Genomic DNA, 17,636 nt, shown 5'->3' on the forward strand with positions numbered 1-17,636 from the left:
TCTAGACTGGATGGAGCTCAGGAAATACTAAACTGTCTGGACTTCTCTCCAGCGATGAGACATTGCTCTCATTTTGTGGCTCTGCATCTGTTTGCTGTCACTAGTCACAAAGTTCTGTCAGTCCTTTGGGACTAGACTTTTCTTGCAGTGTTGACACCTGTAGTCTCACAAACTGACAAAATATAACAACAGTGCATTGCTGATAGGCAGCAATGTTGTGCATCAGACGTGTTCAAAGTAAACAAGTTGTCGCTTTCTGATAGCAGACATTTGCACTGAGAGCTTTCCTGTCAAAGCAGAACAATGAGCCTTCATATGAAATCATCATGGGACAGTTGCCCCAAAAACAACACATTATACCGTGTTTCTTTTTATACAACAACTGCGATGTTCTGGTTCTTAGATTTAACTGCTCTATCAGAACAGATGCTGAACTATACTCTGTAGCATGGGCAGAAGATTGTTGTGGGAGAAAAGTAAATATGAATGTCACTCACATTACTTTTTTTTACCAGGAAATAGCCACCGGGCACGGATGTTCTTGCCTTCTTCAAGTCAAATGCCCCAAGAAAGGCACTGATCTCCAGTGAGGTGGATGACATATGACAACACGACCCATCAGCTTGTGTGGGGCTGTTTGACACTCGTGGTGTTACTCCTCTGGCTTGGTGCCATTCCCTGCTGACTGTCAGATTAAATAAGGGTTAAGCATTTTTTGTAGGGTTAAAGAGCAGGTGGTGGGAAACAGGTGAAGCCTCTACACCTTCGGGGACATTCCAGTCTTAGTTCACACTACCTTCCTAGTTTTTGGACCTCCTAGCATGAATGTAGAGCCTCCGCCTTCTGAAATACCAATGGCTTGTGACTGACTTTCAAAGTGAGAATGGCATATTTTAAGAAATGATCTAACTGGATGACCTAGCCCCTTCACTGCAGTAGAAACATTTATCAGAAAAATAATTAGGCATACTATGCAGACAATCTCAGTGTTAATGCAGAATTGTTTAATACTAAGCACAATACAGAAAATCAGTGGTAAACAAAGAAAAGACCTTGTCCTTGTTTGTGCCCTTGCATTTATGCCCCGCAGGAAGAAATGAGAGAGCAATGGATGAGACAGGCTTTAAGACAGAAAAATCATTCTAGTCTCAAGAAAAGAGACACTGGTCATTTTCAGCTGATGATATTAATGGTGTAGAAGGGTCATTCAGATGGATTTTAAAGTGCAGACAATGCTCCCTAGGGGCAACAATGCACATTGAGTCACTAAGTCTCTTTAACATTCTTCAAGTATTATTTACCTTCAAGCTCTGAAGACTCAAACTGTGGGTTTTTAGTGAAAAATCTACATTCAGACAATTTCTTCAGACACCTATAAAATAGTCTACGTACATTTCAAGCAGAAGCTTCCAACAGACTAAGGAAATACACCCTTGTGTTTCCAAATGCATTAAAACTGATAAAGTGATTATGTGTTATCCATTTTGAAATTAAAGGACGAAGATGCCCAAGAAAGCTCTGTCCACGTGTGCATGTATGTTGCCTAACAGTGAACCTTTGGTCCTTTTCACTTGGTCTCAGAGAGCTTTGCCAGGCTGGCTTGGCGGAAGGTCGCTTGGTCCCTCATCTCCAAGACACAGTCTCTCACCATCTCTGCAAACATGGAAGGCCAGAGCTTGTGTAAAGCCTCGCCCTTCAGGTTGGTGTCTGATGCACTTTGGACCAACTCCTGTAGGTACTGCTCTACCATAGTAGCACGCTCTGACGACTCCACACTGCCCTCCTGTGAAAGGAAAGAGAGCTCATTGTTGTTGATTCTGTTTTTCTATGGCATGGGAACATGTGAAACCATTGAGATTGTCTATTTTCTCTATGAACTGCTCACAATGGGCTGAAAAATATAATAAGTACACAAACTTCAGATAATAACACACAGACAGTAATAATCCTACATGTCTTTATTAAACACACCCATAATACAATCATAGTGCAAAAGTGAAACCTTAGATTCTTAGTTCACAAGGAAAATTTGCACTATTCGGATCGGATCAATTCTAATGATCTCTGGTGCAAAAAGCTTTCTTGACACTTTCTACTGCTGCAACACCCAACATCTACTAAGCTTTGTTTCAAGGACAGCTAACGACATATTATCCTGTAAGACACGTTAATAAAAGATGGGAAGTCTAGAAAAACAAAGCAGCTTATAAATGACAAAAAAGTTGTTTTGTTTTTTCCTTTAAAGTTATCAAAATTTACCTGGCCTTGTGCGAAAAAAGCTATTGCTCAAAAAACTGTTTGGCTCAAAAAACGAATTCAAAAACAAATTTAAGGTTTTGGAGTGCCTGAATCACAGTCCACACTTAAATCCTGCTGACACACTTTGACATGAACTTAAACAGGCCACTCATGCTTGAAAACCCTTCAATGTGGTTGAATTGAAACAATTCTGCAAAGACGAGTTGGCAAAAATTCCTCCACAGTTTTTTTTTCACATGGAGGTAGGTAGGTTTGGATAACTTTTTTCCCCTCAATAAATGAAATCATCTCGTAAAAGTGCACTTTATATTTTCTGGAATCATCTTTGTCTAACATTAAAATGTGCATAATGATCTGAAACATGTAATTGTGACAAATTTTCAAAAAAGGAAAAAATCACTAAGAGGGCAAATTCTTTTTCACAGCACTGTGGTTGAGCAGACAACTAATATGCCGAAGGCTATGCTTCTCTCTGACTCTGTGTTTGAGTCGACTTCAGAGTATTTCCTGCAAGTCACTCTCACTCTCTCTCTTCATTTTACGGTCTACCCTACACTGTGTGTAATAAAGATCTTTCTTCATTGAGCATGCCATGCTTCACTGTTGGAGATGTTAAGATGATAGTTTACTCCCATTCCTCTATTCCACTAAGCTGTTTCTTGAGTCAACATTCAAATGATTTCCATACTTATTTAAACATACGTATAGACTGTGAACAGAACAACATAATTTGCATGTTTGCGTTACAAATTCTAATACATTTGGTTTGTTCATTTTTCTATCTTATAAATACATTTGTTTTTCAAACAGAAATGATAGGAGTGTCTTAGATTAGTGGAAACAGAGGTCTTACATATCGCAGTACGCTTTTGTTAAACATACAACTAAATTATAACGTCAATGCTGGCGTTGATGTTATAATGAAATTGGGTAAAAAGCCTTTATCTAACTTTAAAAGAGAGGTGAAAGAGGTGACCTGAACATGGGGCAGAAAAGCAAGAGTACTGTCATGCCAAAACAGGTACTGGTGCCTGATCTGCACAAACATGTCAGATGCTCCACTCTGTCCTCAGTAAAAGGAGGTTAAATTGCACCCAAATAAAGCAGGATGAAACTGCATTAGTGCAAGTGCCAGTTACTAAGAGGCTACAGTAGCTAGAGGCTTAGGCTTCTCCAATGTGCTGTTATCCCAAGTTCACTGTATTTATTGTTGCTGAATTTAAGAGAAAATAGAAATTTGAGTAATATTAAGTAATCCCAAGTGGAACCATGTTAACTGTATCTGGTTGGGGAAAGTAATTTTAAGATTTCAGAAATTGCTGTTTTTTCTTCGGCTTATAATGTGTGTTTTATAAGCTATGCCATCCAATGCAAAGTTTCTGCAAAGCAACACTGGTGGTATTAGTTGCACTTGTTAGTGAAACCTTTAGCAATGATGATGATAAAACAGCATGCACAATATCTTTTATTGCTATAATAGTTGAAAACCAACTTTCAGTCCATCTCACCCATACTGCTCACTCCTGCTTTATCTAACTTAATCAATGCCATAACTGTTGCAACAGAGGCCTGCTTTGTTCTCTGAATATAAATGACTGCAGATCAAGATACAAGTTTCACAGTACAGTAGTCCTGCATGAATTAGAAAGGACTGATTCTGTCAGTCCTTTGGGACTAGACTTTTCTTGCAGTGTTGACACCTGTAGTCTCACAAACTGACAAAATATAACAACAACTCAAATACTGATTCCTGTTCGATGGTGCATTAATGACCTGTGTGTTATTTGTATGAATGACACCAGAAGCTGACTCCTGTTCAAGTCATTGTTTGTATTTTCTCTTAACCTTCTTTTGAAGATGAAGTACAGTCAGCACTCTAAATAAGAACTAACCTCAGGGCTCTCTGCACTGCAGTCTCTGCTTGGATAGTTAAACAACGCTCTGCTCAGGCCTTCTCCCAGGAGTTTCCCATTATCACGCAGCTCCTCTGGACTGAGTCCTGCCCGCCGGCCACGCCCCTCCAACAGGAACTGCAACTGCCGCTTCCTTCAGGGTGAAGAAAGACAAGAAAGAAGAGTAAGTCAGATATAGACTGAAAAAAAACAAAGACACCTGGGGAGAAACAGTGGCTGCAAGTGAGTGGCACCACTATAATAAAGGCATGTTTTTGTATCCATCAAATGGCACTATCTCAACTTAATACTGTGAAAACAGTTTCTTGAGAAATAAGGGAAAGGGCTCACTTAAGAAGTCGTCAGAAATGACAGCATTTAAACAAACACTGACAGTTCAGAAAGGTCAGTAACACTCAGATACTTTGAACAAAAAAACACCATAATGGATTAAATCCAAGAAAACAGGCAAACAATATGTAAAATGTTAATAGTCTTTTTGAACTATTTCCATGAATATTTTAATGTCTTTAACACAGAGAAGTACAATACACTTATTAAAGCAGTACAGCGCTCTAACATAAACTACATCAAATGTTGCTGTCTATCAAAAGTAAATGTCATGTGATACACTACTGCACCAACATGTACCACAGGTCAGTGCCAGGATGCTGAAACTGTCTTTTCAGAGGAAGCTGGAGGCAAACATTCCTTTTAAGATAAGACAGTTTGTAGAGTGTGTGAATGCATGTGTATGCCAAAACACATCAGTGTGTGTCATTCACACATTATAATGACTAACACAATAATACAGATACGTGGAAGTTAGATCTGATAAAAAATTTTAAAAAAAAACTTGAAACAACACCTTGGGTTTGATATATGATCCCACAGTTTCAGCCTGAATTTTACAAACACAATGCAGATGGCATCTGTTTAATGCTGAGGAATTTAGTTGTATTTTGTCCATCAGAGACCTTAAGCAATATAGCAAGCATGCCCAGTTACAGCATTAGTTTCCCTTTGATGTCTTCACCACTCAGACTGAAGTTAAAGAACCCTGACAGGTGTGGGTGGGGGAGGTAACTTAACTTAACCTAACTGATTAAAGGTAGATAGATCAATAAATGGGCCATTCTCTCTCTCAGCTTGTTCACAGTGCATCAGTTCTTTATTACTATATTTTATACTTTATATTACTATACTCTATACTTTATTACGATATTCTATTATCTTTATTACTTATCCAGATAAATGACATTATAACTCTCTTTTTCAAGAAATGGCCACGAGGATATTACAACCATTATAAACGCATACAAACACAAATACAACTGTCACACACTACAAATGAGTGAAAATGAACAGTTGTTGAAAGCAGAGAATACACACTACTGAATCTTGCACATGTAACTTTATACTGAGAGGAAGTATGAAATATGCTTAATGCAGGTATAACACATGTTATATGAGAAGGAGAAGCAAGGGACAGAGAGAGGACATTAGCATTTTATAAATGATTTTATAAATGAAAAAAATATATATTATTGATTGGTGATAGCAATCTCTGTTCTGGTCCATTAAAGGACTATTCACATCTATTACAGGAAAGACAAGAAGCACAGATTTTGTATGAAATTAAGGCAATTAAATGATTAGATAAGTAAGCGATGACTATAGACTGACTCAATGCCAAATTTTAGAGGAGCTCGTGTGCACAGAAAAATCAGATAGCTAATATATGCAATATAAACAGCATCACATGTGTTTCCAGTGTCAGCTCCTTATGATGCAAAACAAAGTGTGATAAACTGAAAGTGTTTATTATAATGAGATCATAAATTCCATAGTGTAGGATGATGTGGGTTTTTTGGGTTTTTTTACTAGAACGCCTGTGGCGCACAGATAAACGCAGTCTGAATGCATACCTTTGCCACGGCTACAAATGCTGCATGAATTGAGTCCCTGGATCCAGAGGCATATCTGACTACATAAAAAATTATGTACAATAATTTTTAGTATTTCTATTAGCTATTTATTTTTTGCAAAATGTGATGCACATGATTTTTTTGCCATATCTTGCAGGTCAAATCAGTCCATAACTTTTAAAATCATTTTGCAAAGAAACCCATCAAAACATCTTACTGATAAAGGCACTGATGCAGAGTTATGCAGCCATCCATAACTCTGCATCGAGGAGACGCTGCAGTGACAGAATCCCAGTGGGGACAAATCCTGAAATGCGCAGAATGCCTAAACTTACTGACCATGCAGGAACTTAATTCCTCACTAGTGTTTAAGGTAACTCTTCTAAACAAAATAGGCATAACAAGAGCTCAGCATTAATTTACCATCTTTTAATACTGTTTGCTCACTCATAATCCCTGTTTCCAGTAATTTCTTTTTTATTATTATTCATGCTGGGAAACTAAAACCACATTTTATGTGAGAAACAATCTACAGCAGTTTTCAGATTTTTTTAAAATAAGTGAGTCAGATGGATACAAATTATTCAAGATCCTGCATGCGGATAACAGTGAGTAAGATTTCTGCACTGATATGAAATTAATCTTTGGCCTTGGGCTGTTGTGTGTTATATATTCATAACAGACTCCATGAAGCAGAGGTGAGATACAAAGGATACAAAGGCAGTTGAAATTGAGTTCTAGGTTGTTTAAAATAAATTTGTTTACATTTTATTCAACGTGCATTAGTGTGCCCATCTCCTGATGGCTGTTTCCAGCAGGATAGTGTCACAAAGCTCAAATCGTGTCAAACTGGTTTCTTGAAGATGACAATGAGCTCACTGTACTCAAATAACTTACACAGTCACCAGATCTCAATCCAGTAGAACCAGATCCAGTAGAGATTTTCAATCTTTTTCAATCTTTTTTTTTTCAATCTTTTTCAATAAATGTTTCCTGTCAATATAACTAAAATCTATGAGGAATGTTTCCTTTGTGATCTGTGCAATCAAAAATTAAGGCAGTTCTGATGCCAACATGGGGTAAAACCTGTTACAGGCAAGAGGTATTCAATTATCTGGGAAGTATATAATCCTTAATTTATTTATTATCCAGGTAGATATCACTGAGTTCAAAAAATGTCTTTACAAGAAATCTGGCCAAAGTAGTCTTGTGCGTGACAAGCAGATTTATTTTCCTTGTTAGGATGTTTTTTAATTGACCCTGAGAGACAGACCTCAAGAGTTTTTTGGCTGGGGAGAGAAAGGAATGTTTGTGTCTAAATGCCAAGTACCCACCCTTATCCTGAGACACATAGTCTAATTCCCCTGGCTCCTCAGTGCCAGGCTCTGTCTCACTGTTACTCACACTCATATACCCACAAAACGCTATGCACAGGCATGTACACACATGTACAGAAGCCTACATCTGACACACATTTAAGGATCCACACATTTTTGACATACTTAAACAAACAATCTACATGGCCCAAGACACAGCACACACCTGCCATTAATCTGTAGTTAATGCTATGTTATGGTTAAACATCTGGAATCAAGTTCTCACCTGGACTCCTCAAGCAGCAGAAGGAGCCGGCAACGTGGAGTTTCGGTGGCTGCTATATGGCCCAGTGTTCCAAATACACGTTCTGCAGCGATAACGTCGTTCATGGTCACCTAAGGTGAATACACAAAGCACATACATACACACAGCACAATATATTTCAGTGACAAGCTTTTTCATGTATTTCCCAATACGAAATGAAGATTTACAACTTTATTCATGGCTTCGGCTTAGCAAAAAGGTTTGATACCATTTAACAGATGCAAGATAGGATAAGACATGAAAGTGGCAGCTAACACAGAGACAAGACCTTTGATAAAGGTCATTTATCAAATCAAGTCTAAAATGGGATCTAATGTAGAGGCAATATCCTCAGGTACAGCATTCCAGGAGACACAGACCTATAATTTATAATTGTATCTATGAAGCACCTTGAGGCGACTTTTGTTGTGATTTGGTGCTATATAAATAAAATTGAATTGAATTGAATTCATTTAGGGCTGGCAACAGTAAATTAATGGTTTGACATGTTTTAATTAATTAATTGCCCCTCTGTGAATCGCCACCTTATCATGGTGGAGGGATGCATGTGTCCGAGGGATTCCATGGACCATGTTGTCAGGGGGCTTTTGCCAAAATATCTCACTATCTATAAGCACCAGGAATGTGTTAACAGACCAAGCTAATCCTCACCTCCTGGCCATTTATCCTCTGCAGGTTGAAGTGGTGAAGACGATAGATGACAAAGGAGCGCCAAAGAGTCAAACTGACCACTGGGTTGCCGTCTGGGTGTATGGTCAGCTGGTCTAGGCGCCTCACCTGAGCCAGGGCTGCCAGCTGCGGCAGACGGCTGATGTTGGTTTCCAGGAATATCATATGCTACCGAAAAGAAACAAAAGTTGGTACGTGTTAAAGCAATAAGTAGTTGTTTATATCAATAACTCACTAAATTCAACTAGGACTTAAAAGATTGGCCTTTGGCAAAAAGGGTTTAAAAGATATATACAATATATTAAAATATTAAATGATGTGATTTTTTTATACTGCCTTAATTTACACTGCCTCAACAATATACCTGTGAGGCAGCTATAAGTATAAATTATGAGCCCTACCACTGACTATTAAATTTATTTGTCTATTGTATATTGGGTTAATGTGGCGCTCTACAAGATACATTACGTAATAAGAGAAATTAACTAAAGGTTCAGGGACAATAACTATGTACTATGATCTGGCAAATAGCCACTAGCCAAGACCGTCTTTTGGTGTCATGTCATGGAACTTTGGTGAGTAAGGTAAATAAAAAATGCATTGAGCGTATTCCCTCCTTCCTTCCTTCCTTCCGTATTCCTTCCTGATTAATTAATTAATTAAGTCATCACAGCTGCACAGCTAATAATATAACATGGCCTCACCGACAGATTTGGGAACTTGACTCTTATTCGTGGCAGTGTTGGTACTATGGCATCAAAGTTGATGTAGCGGAAGGTTATTACAGTGACAGCACCAGCAGTCTGAACACCCCAGCCCCTCTCCAGGGCCTCCAGGGCTCCAAGTCCAAATAAACGCAGGGTGTCTCCATCCAGCTCTGCCAGGTGACTGTCAGACAAGGACAAGCTTTGAACACTGCCACTCCCTGCCTCCACAAGCCTGCAAATTACATACAAACACACACGAAAACACTCCTTAAGTTAATTTTCTGATACTAAATGCGCAAATTGTGGGGGGGTTTTTGTGAAACTTGAAGAATGTCTTCATGAAAAAAGTGTATGCTACATTTGCTTGAAAATTCAGGCATTGTTGCTAAGAGAAGTGGAACACAAGAGAACACTCACTGGTCTAGTCAATGTCCTGTTTGTGCTGCCCAATTACTTTCTATACTCCTAGACAACAGTTGAAGTGCCCTTCTCTGATAAGAGAGTCGTGAGAGTAGAGAATCTTGGCGAGTCTCAAGGAGACATAATCTCCGTCTGGGTCTGCTGACACTCAAGGGACTTTTCAGCATAGCAGGGCATCAGATGGCTACTGGCTCCACCCTTCAACAGTGATCATCCTGACTTCAGGCCGCCAATAGACAAATCACCCCTATTCATGTTTCATATCCTCTTGACAAAATGCAACAGAAAGCCAAAGTACTTTTAAGATTAATCCCTTGATTACTGAAGTCTAATCCAAGATTACACAGACACCAAACTTTAGAAAGTGTGAGTTTGAGTTGTGACCTTAGATAGGTTTTAAATAGATAGTCAGGGGCACAAAATATAATGTGAACAAAAAGAGTATATTTAGTTTTCCATAATGAGGCTGCAGAGGTGTGGACTCGAGTCACATGACTTGGACTCGAGTCAGACTCGAGTCATTAATTTTATGACTTTAGACTTGACTTGAAAAAATGTTCTAAGACTTGTGACTTGACTTGGACTTTTACACCAATGACTTGGGACTTGAATTGGACTTGAACGGGTTTACTTGAAAAGACTTGATATTTTACCCCAAATATAAAATTTAACATGCATATTATATAGAGATTGAAAATGTGACGTCATTCACGGGTAGAACCGCAAAGGATTCTGGGAACTCGTGGCAAGCGGTACTAGCGCACGCAGGCTTTCAATTAAAATCAGTTATACAGCGATAAAAAGAAACACAAAAATGTCAAGAAGCCGTTGTATTATTAACTGCAATAGCCGGTCGCATGACAGCCACGGGAAGCCGACGGGTAAAGAGATCGGTTGTTATCGGATTACGTCGTTGAAGAGAAATTGTTCAAGCCATGTTTCCGAAGTAACAAGGACGCGACGGATGGCCTGGATTGCAGCCATTCAAAGATCAAATATAACGTCCCAGAACACTCCAGCTCACAGGTTAGTCTGCTCCAAGCAGTGTTGGGGAGTAACGGAATACATGTACCGCCGTTACGTATTTAAAATACAAAATATGAGTAACTGTATTCCGTTACAGTTACCGTTTAAAAAGGTGGTATTCAGAATACAGTTACTTTGTTGAAATAAATGGATTACACTGCGGTACTTTCCTGTTTCATATTGTCGCGGGTCAGGACTGTTTGGGTTTTGTTTGACAGCTACGTTCTGTTGTTCCAGGCGGCAGCGTTACGGTTGCCATGGTTACAGGGCGACGCTCTCTCTCTCTGCGACTGTGTGTTTCCTGGGTGAGAGAGCGCCTTTTCGTTGTTGTTGTCGTTGTTGTTGTGCTAAGCTAACAGGCAGAATGCTACAAGCATAGCTCTAAAGAATGTAGCATCATGGGCAGTGTAGTCCGTGTTGCAGGGAGAATGGACTGCCATACACGTTATGGGTCTGTGAGCGCGAGGAGGGAGAAAAAGGGGAGTGGAAAGGTACGAGTTGTCATCGAGGAAAAACGGGAGCTGGAAGCATGTAAATATAATAATAACCACTTCAGCAAAGAAGAGTGCCTGACGAGCCCAGTTGTAAGTAAGCTATTAAGACTCGACTGTACACCGTGTTCGTGTTTTCCTCCGAAAACAATAAGTTCTGTTGGAGCAGCCTTTCAACGCCTCTCTCTGTCTCTCGCAAGAAAAGTTGACCCAGACAACAAAGTAAAGCTAGTTTTCGGCTACAAGCCGACAGGGACCCCGCCGCATTAGTCAGCGGTCCCTTTACTACAGTTCGGAGTCGCGGACCTTCAGTAATAATAATAAATCACACAGCAATAGTACATTCACGTTGTTGTAAAAAGCATGATAATATATTAAGTAATCCAAAGTATTCAGAATACGTTACTGTCATTGAGTAACGTAACGGAATACGTTACAGAATACATTTTGGGGCATGTATTCTGTATTCTGTAATGGAATACATTTTAAAAGTAACCTTCCCAACACTGGCTCCAAGCATTTACACGAAGGTCAGTGTTTTTTAGTAGTTAATACGTCATTTTTCTTAACATAATTGGTGATATAGGTTACAAGCAAGTCTGGCGCTGAACAGAAATTGTCGCGCTATGCTCCTTTATTTATTGTGCATAAATAGTGAATTGTCCTGACACGATATTGCGTTTCGCTTCTGTTATTATGGTACATTGACAAAAACATATACTTTTATTCACAGGATAAAACAGGTTTTTTGTATCACTAATTGCCCAGTACGATTACAGCATACAGTATTATTGTCACTGCTACATTTCTGTGATGGGTACCAGAAATTATTTCCACTACTAATTAATTACCGTTGAGCTCAAAGGTCCTATTAATAAACGGTTAAGGAATGTGTATTTATGACGACAATTTGTGAGACTGGTAAACTTATGATACGTACGATGGTCTTTCGTTCTACACGGTGCATTTCAAGGTCCTGTACCCATCCGTCGGTAAACTGTACCTGGGCTTGTTGCAGTGACCTGAAGTTACTAAACTTCATGAGTGTATGCACTCACTCCAAGAACCGTATGATTATAAATATGCATATAAATATGCTACGATGAGATAGCTGACTTCATCTAACTAGCAAATGTTGTCCAGGCTACGTTGGTGATACAGTTTTTTTTAATGTGTATGATATTTTTGTCATGCGATTTTAAAGCTGGTCCTACAACCGCATCCAAGAATAACATGCAGCTTATCTCAGAACTGTCGGTGAAAATTATTCTTGGAGCTAGGTTTAATTGAGCTGCATTTTAAAGAGGTGCAATTTCACAATTTGTGTATATTTTCTAAGTTCACTATTTTGTCATGTGTTGAGAAAAACACAGATTTAAAAATTACATGGTCTAATATTTACATTTAGCATAACTGCAACATTATTTTTTCGTTTTTTTTTTTTTAAAGACTCGAAAGGACTTGAAATTCAAAATTTCAGACTTGTGACTTGACTCGGACTTTTACACCAGTGACTTGAGACTCGACTCTGACTTGCCTGACATTACTTGAGACTTGACTTGAGACTTGCAAAACAATGACTTGGTCCCACCTCTGTGAGGCTGTCTCATATATACGGCTTGTTTAAAAAGTCACCATTTTTGGAGAGTGGCCCTCAAACAAAAGCTTTTTCTATAGCCCCGAGTAGGTGCAGTTTCCTCTCCTAGGTTGAAAAAAGGTTGCCATAGATTTTTAAAAACCAAACAAGTACTGTCAATGAATAATTGAACTAAATCAGTAACATGCCTTTTTAAAATGAGCAGTTTGCTACAGGAAGTGTTGTGTCTCAACTAGATTGACAAGCTTGACCAAGTAAAGGAAATGCAAACAAAAACAGGTTTGCACATTTTTGTGTGTATTAGTGTGTAATTTCATACTTTCAAAATCTGTAACGTGTTTACTCTTTGGACAGAAATATTGGTATTAGTATTTTATTTTTTTGTGAATCTGCAGTTTGTTGTCTCAATCTATTAACCACTGGTCTAAAAGCTGTTAAAACTGATAAACAGTAAGCAAATTGGAAGAAATTAAAATCATAAAGTCCATGTGTTGTCTACAAATTTCATACTTACAGAATTCATATGCTGATTAATTAACTGTGTAGCCACACAAATAAAATGAAAAAAATGAGACAGAACTACTACATGTTCCACTAATTATATTAAAAAGTGAAGACAGTGAGAATGATTATATAAGATTATCAGAGTGTCATAGTGAAACCTTATAGTTATCAATATAACATGTTCAGCCTGCTAGGGGAATAAGTGACACAACTGACTGACAATGTGCTTCTCATCAGGTGATGGATTGATCTTGGTGATGGATTTATTTTTGTGTTAATGTACAGTCGTAAATAAATACAGTAGTCTACATAAGACTTCTGTGAGTTAAACACAGTTTAATTAGTGTTAAAAATAAGCTCACTTGCTTCAAATTATGCTTTCCAGTAATCACAACAAATCAGGCACTGTGTCATTTCGGGCCGGAATATATATATATATATATATATATATATATATATATATATATATATATATATATATATATATATATATATATATATATATATATATATATAAATAAAAATTCTTGCAGTTGGAAGTAACATTTTCAAGCTATACTGTTCCAGGCTGAACTAAATTAATCATGTAATACAACCTGAGCCTCTCACAATGCACCACTCACTGATGAGGAGTGTCCCCCTCAATCATTATGTTTTTACCTAGACATATTACTCCAACATAGCGAATGTGATCCACCACTCACTCTGTGGCTTGTTAGTCAAATGTCAAGGGACGGTCATGGTGTGGGGGATTCCACAGATGTATTAAAGAAACTGATATGTGTAACAATCAGCCTTTCTGTCATTTTTTCCCCAGTGGCCAAAAATTGAACTTACACTCAAAAGAAAAACCCTGAAAGTTTAAAAAGCATTTTCTTAAGTACAGCGATTACATCGTATTCAGTCATGTGAAAAACTAGGAACACCCCATCATGTAATAGCTTGCAGAACAACCTTCAAGCCTGGACATTGACTTGGCCATTCAAATACCTTGATTGTTTCCTTTTCAGCCATTCTGTTGTACATTTGATGCTGTGACATGGCCTCACATAAAATACACTGGCATACAGAGGAGTTCATAGTTGACTCAGTGGCTACATGGTACCCATGTTTTGCAGCTGTAAAAGGAACACAAATCTGCACTACTATGAATGACAGCTGGTCTGTGAATGTACTGATATTGTGTTTACTTTTTGCCAAATGTGGTGTTGTGCGGTATGGCAAAACAACGCCACTTTGTTCATGTTTGTCAAAAAGACACTGTTCCAGAATTCTTATGGCTGCTATGTTCTTTTCAGAGAAAATAGATTTTTGCTTGGTAACCTTTTCAAACAAGCCACAATTTTTCAGTCTTTTTATAATTGTACTGTCATGAACTTTAACATTTAACATTCATACTTGCTAGGAAGGCCACTACTAGGAAAACTGTGGAATTCCGTTAACATGCACTTGAATGCTACAAACCAGAAATCTGCCACAAACTCTACACTTATAAAGGTGGTCACACATGCTGATGATCAGTTAATTAGATGCATTTGATTAGTAGTATCTTCTTGCAACTTATCCTCCTAGTTCCTAAGAATGTTCTTAGTTTTGTACAAGACTGCACAGACTGCTGTGCAAATGTTTTTTTGTATTGTTTTTTTTTCCACAAATGTATAAAAACAGTACAAAAACAGTACAAAAGGTCAGAATTATGCTTTTTATATTAGTACATATACCAACCTTACAAACATGGATGCCAACATGTACAAAGGGTTCAAATAATTCTTGCAACAAGTGCAGTAGAAGGAGTGCATCCATTTTTTACATTTTTATTTTAAAAACATGTGTGGACATTGATAGATGACTATTTCAGATGACAAGATCTCTCAATCAAAATCTCACTGACTGCAAGCATATATGTTAGATAAAGTAGTAGCAAAGAAGTTTTAAAACCGTAAAATTCAAGTGGGTCGTGTTTCAAGTGCACACATGGACAAAAACATGGAACTAGACGGGGAGACGCCAGACTCTGAAAGGCAGTTTAATATATTTAAGGAACATGCCACGCCTCCAAGATGCAAGAATGCCAAAGGCTATAAATCAGAAGGAGTTGAAGAACAGTGCAGGAGATGGAGTGTAGTATGTAGATAAGTCACATCAAGAATGAGAGTAACTTCTAAACACCTGGCAGCATGCCATCAACACAATCTGCACTGTCACATACTGTTCAGCACAGCTGAAGGCTCCAGGTGGCCCTGAATCCCCTTATGACATGAACCCATGTACACATGCTGAGAGAAGAAGAGAGCAAGGCGGGGAAGACGGAGTGAAGAATCTATCACAATTATACAGCTCCTGCTCGCTCAATGAATTATAGGGAACAACATTTCATTTAATTAGCGCTATTTAACATAATCCAAAAGAGGTTTTAAAAGGGACATCTGTCATCTCTTAACAACTGAATCCCACCACAGAAACAGCTTGTACAAATGCCTAAATATTGTGAGGTAGTGACACATATGAAACTTTGAACCGAGCTGTTATTTTAACACGCCACTCCATCATTTCCATCTTGTAAAAAGTGAATGCAATTTATTAAGATGCAGGCTTACTGGGTACTTAGTGTTGCACAGAACAGTCCTGTTTCTGTAAAGTATTCCTACAGCTTGCACTGGTTTAAAACGTCTTAAGTTCTTCCTTCACTCATATAGCCCACTAAATCTTTTTCTCACCATTGTTCCGGTATCTAACTGATTTATGTGCCTCAAAAAAACAAACACCTGTTCAGGATCTCTCAATTTCATCAATGTATAAACACTACAAAGCCCCTTCCATCTCTTCCCAACTCAATTGCTGAATTTCTGGGTAATAACTCTTCTATTGCCATGCAACCCTTATTGCATCTGTCAGGGGTAATGAGGTTAATTAAATCTAAGATTTCACAAAAATGAATACAATCAAGCCTACATAACAGCCATAATTTGGCAATGATACAAACTATTGTCCCATAAATTTTAGGAGCACGATGATACTATCAAGCTAAAAGTGGCATCAACATTTGTTTCATTCGTTCCTTTCATTGGAAAGGGGTGATTTATCTCTGTATTTAAAGAAAGAACCAGAGATGACATTATGTATCCATGCACTCTATGGGGGAGGATGTTGTAATTTTCTTCAGGGTGTAGTACTTCAACAGCTCTTCGAGGTAATCAGGACCACACTGTGTAGGCATTACAACATTCTGTACACCCACCCAGTGGTGAACAAAACAAGTTTTAAATTTCCTAATTCTCATATTTCCAAGCATTTTGATTTTTTACCCCTTGACCCTTTCATACATGTTGCTTCTCTTTCGTGTTAGTAGTGGTGCCATGGTTTGTAAATTCCCTTTGTATTTTGTCACACAGTACAAGCCAAAGTAATTCAAGTCTTAGCTGATAAGACTATGGCAGACTTCGCATCACTATGACCTGTTAAGCCACATTAGTAAAGTTATAATAGACCAGTAAAAGAAAACCACTGGCACTGAAGATTTTGCTTTAGGGCCATTTTCATATCCTGGTGCAGGAAGAAAGGGCCCTCTTTGAAACATGTAATAATAGCCCTTAACACAGCGCACACATTCATCTCAACCCTCCCACTTATAATTCATCCAGACTTGTATCAGTCTTGATAGGAAAGAATATAAGGGCATTACTTCCACATTATACTGAGTCCACACTACTGATTTAAACTTTTTGCAATGTCATGTTGTAAATATTTGAAAGAAAAGAACTGTTTTCAGACATCTACATGTGCATCTGCTCATCTTACCAGAGTTCAGAGAGCTGAGGAGTAACCAAAGGCAACATGCCTGAAGTAAATAAAGGGGTAACTGTGCTGTAAAATAATATTTTAAGGTATGTTTCACACACCAGCTGTTGCAGTATCTGAATATATTACCAGAATGATCCCTACATGTTCTGTCTAGGCCATTCTGCCATCTGTTAATAAGTTAAAATGGTACAGCAGCTGCTAAAACACTGCATTTAAATGTGACAAACAGTACTTTGTTAATAGATGTTTCAAGGGGGCAGGAGTCAAATTATGTGAGATTTTTTTCAGTGCCTGTGATCACTTTAAATATTTAAGTAAAATATATCATTGTGGCATTTTTGTCTTACTTGGGGTCTCGTGGGCTGTTTGGACGGCTGTTGCTCTGGAGTCTGATTTCTGTTCCCCCAGATGGCCGCTCTGGTCCTGAACCTGGGCTTACCCGCCTGATGAAAAATAAACAAAAATTTTCAACAACGGACAAAAACAATTCTTTCTAAAATCCTATAAGATAAAAAATAATAAGTAATAAAAGATAAGTAATAGTGATAATAAGCCGGAATCACAAAAACAATCATTGTTATATTGTCTCATCTTTCTACTTAAAAATATCTGCACACAGGATGAACTGTGACAATTATATGCAACACAAAAGTTTACACAGCAATGTATACAGTTCCCTCACTGTTGCATTTTTCACTTTT

At 38.1% G+C, this 17,636-nt stretch overlaps 1 protein-coding gene across 2 annotated transcripts in view; it reads right to left on the reverse strand.

The window, feature by feature from the left end:
* Positions 1-983: 983 nt before the first annotated feature.
* lrrc49 (leucine rich repeat containing 49) overlaps positions 984-17,636 on the reverse strand; it is a 34,289-nt gene continuing 17,636 nt past the window's right edge. For both annotated transcript variants that reach the window (XM_026174229.2, XM_026174238.2), the window contains exons 14-19: positions 17,283-17,378; positions 9,094-9,328; positions 8,372-8,557; positions 7,682-7,791; positions 4,152-4,305; positions 984-1,783 (exon numbers count right to left, since the gene is read on the reverse strand). In XM_026174229.2, coding sequence (XP_026030014.2) covers positions 1,568-1,783; positions 4,152-4,305; positions 7,682-7,791; positions 8,372-8,557; positions 9,094-9,328; positions 17,283-17,378 — 997 coding nt within the window. In that variant the 3' untranslated portion in view covers positions 984-1,567. The remainder of the gene's footprint in view (positions 1,784-4,151; positions 4,306-7,681; positions 7,792-8,371; positions 8,558-9,093; positions 9,329-17,282; positions 17,379-17,636) is intronic.

Source organism: Astatotilapia calliptera, chromosome 1, assembly GCF_964374335.1.
Source record: "Astatotilapia calliptera chromosome 1, fAstCal68.1, whole genome shotgun sequence".
In the NCBI taxonomy this organism is placed as follows: domain Eukaryota; kingdom Metazoa; phylum Chordata; class Actinopteri; order Cichliformes; family Cichlidae; genus Astatotilapia; species Astatotilapia calliptera.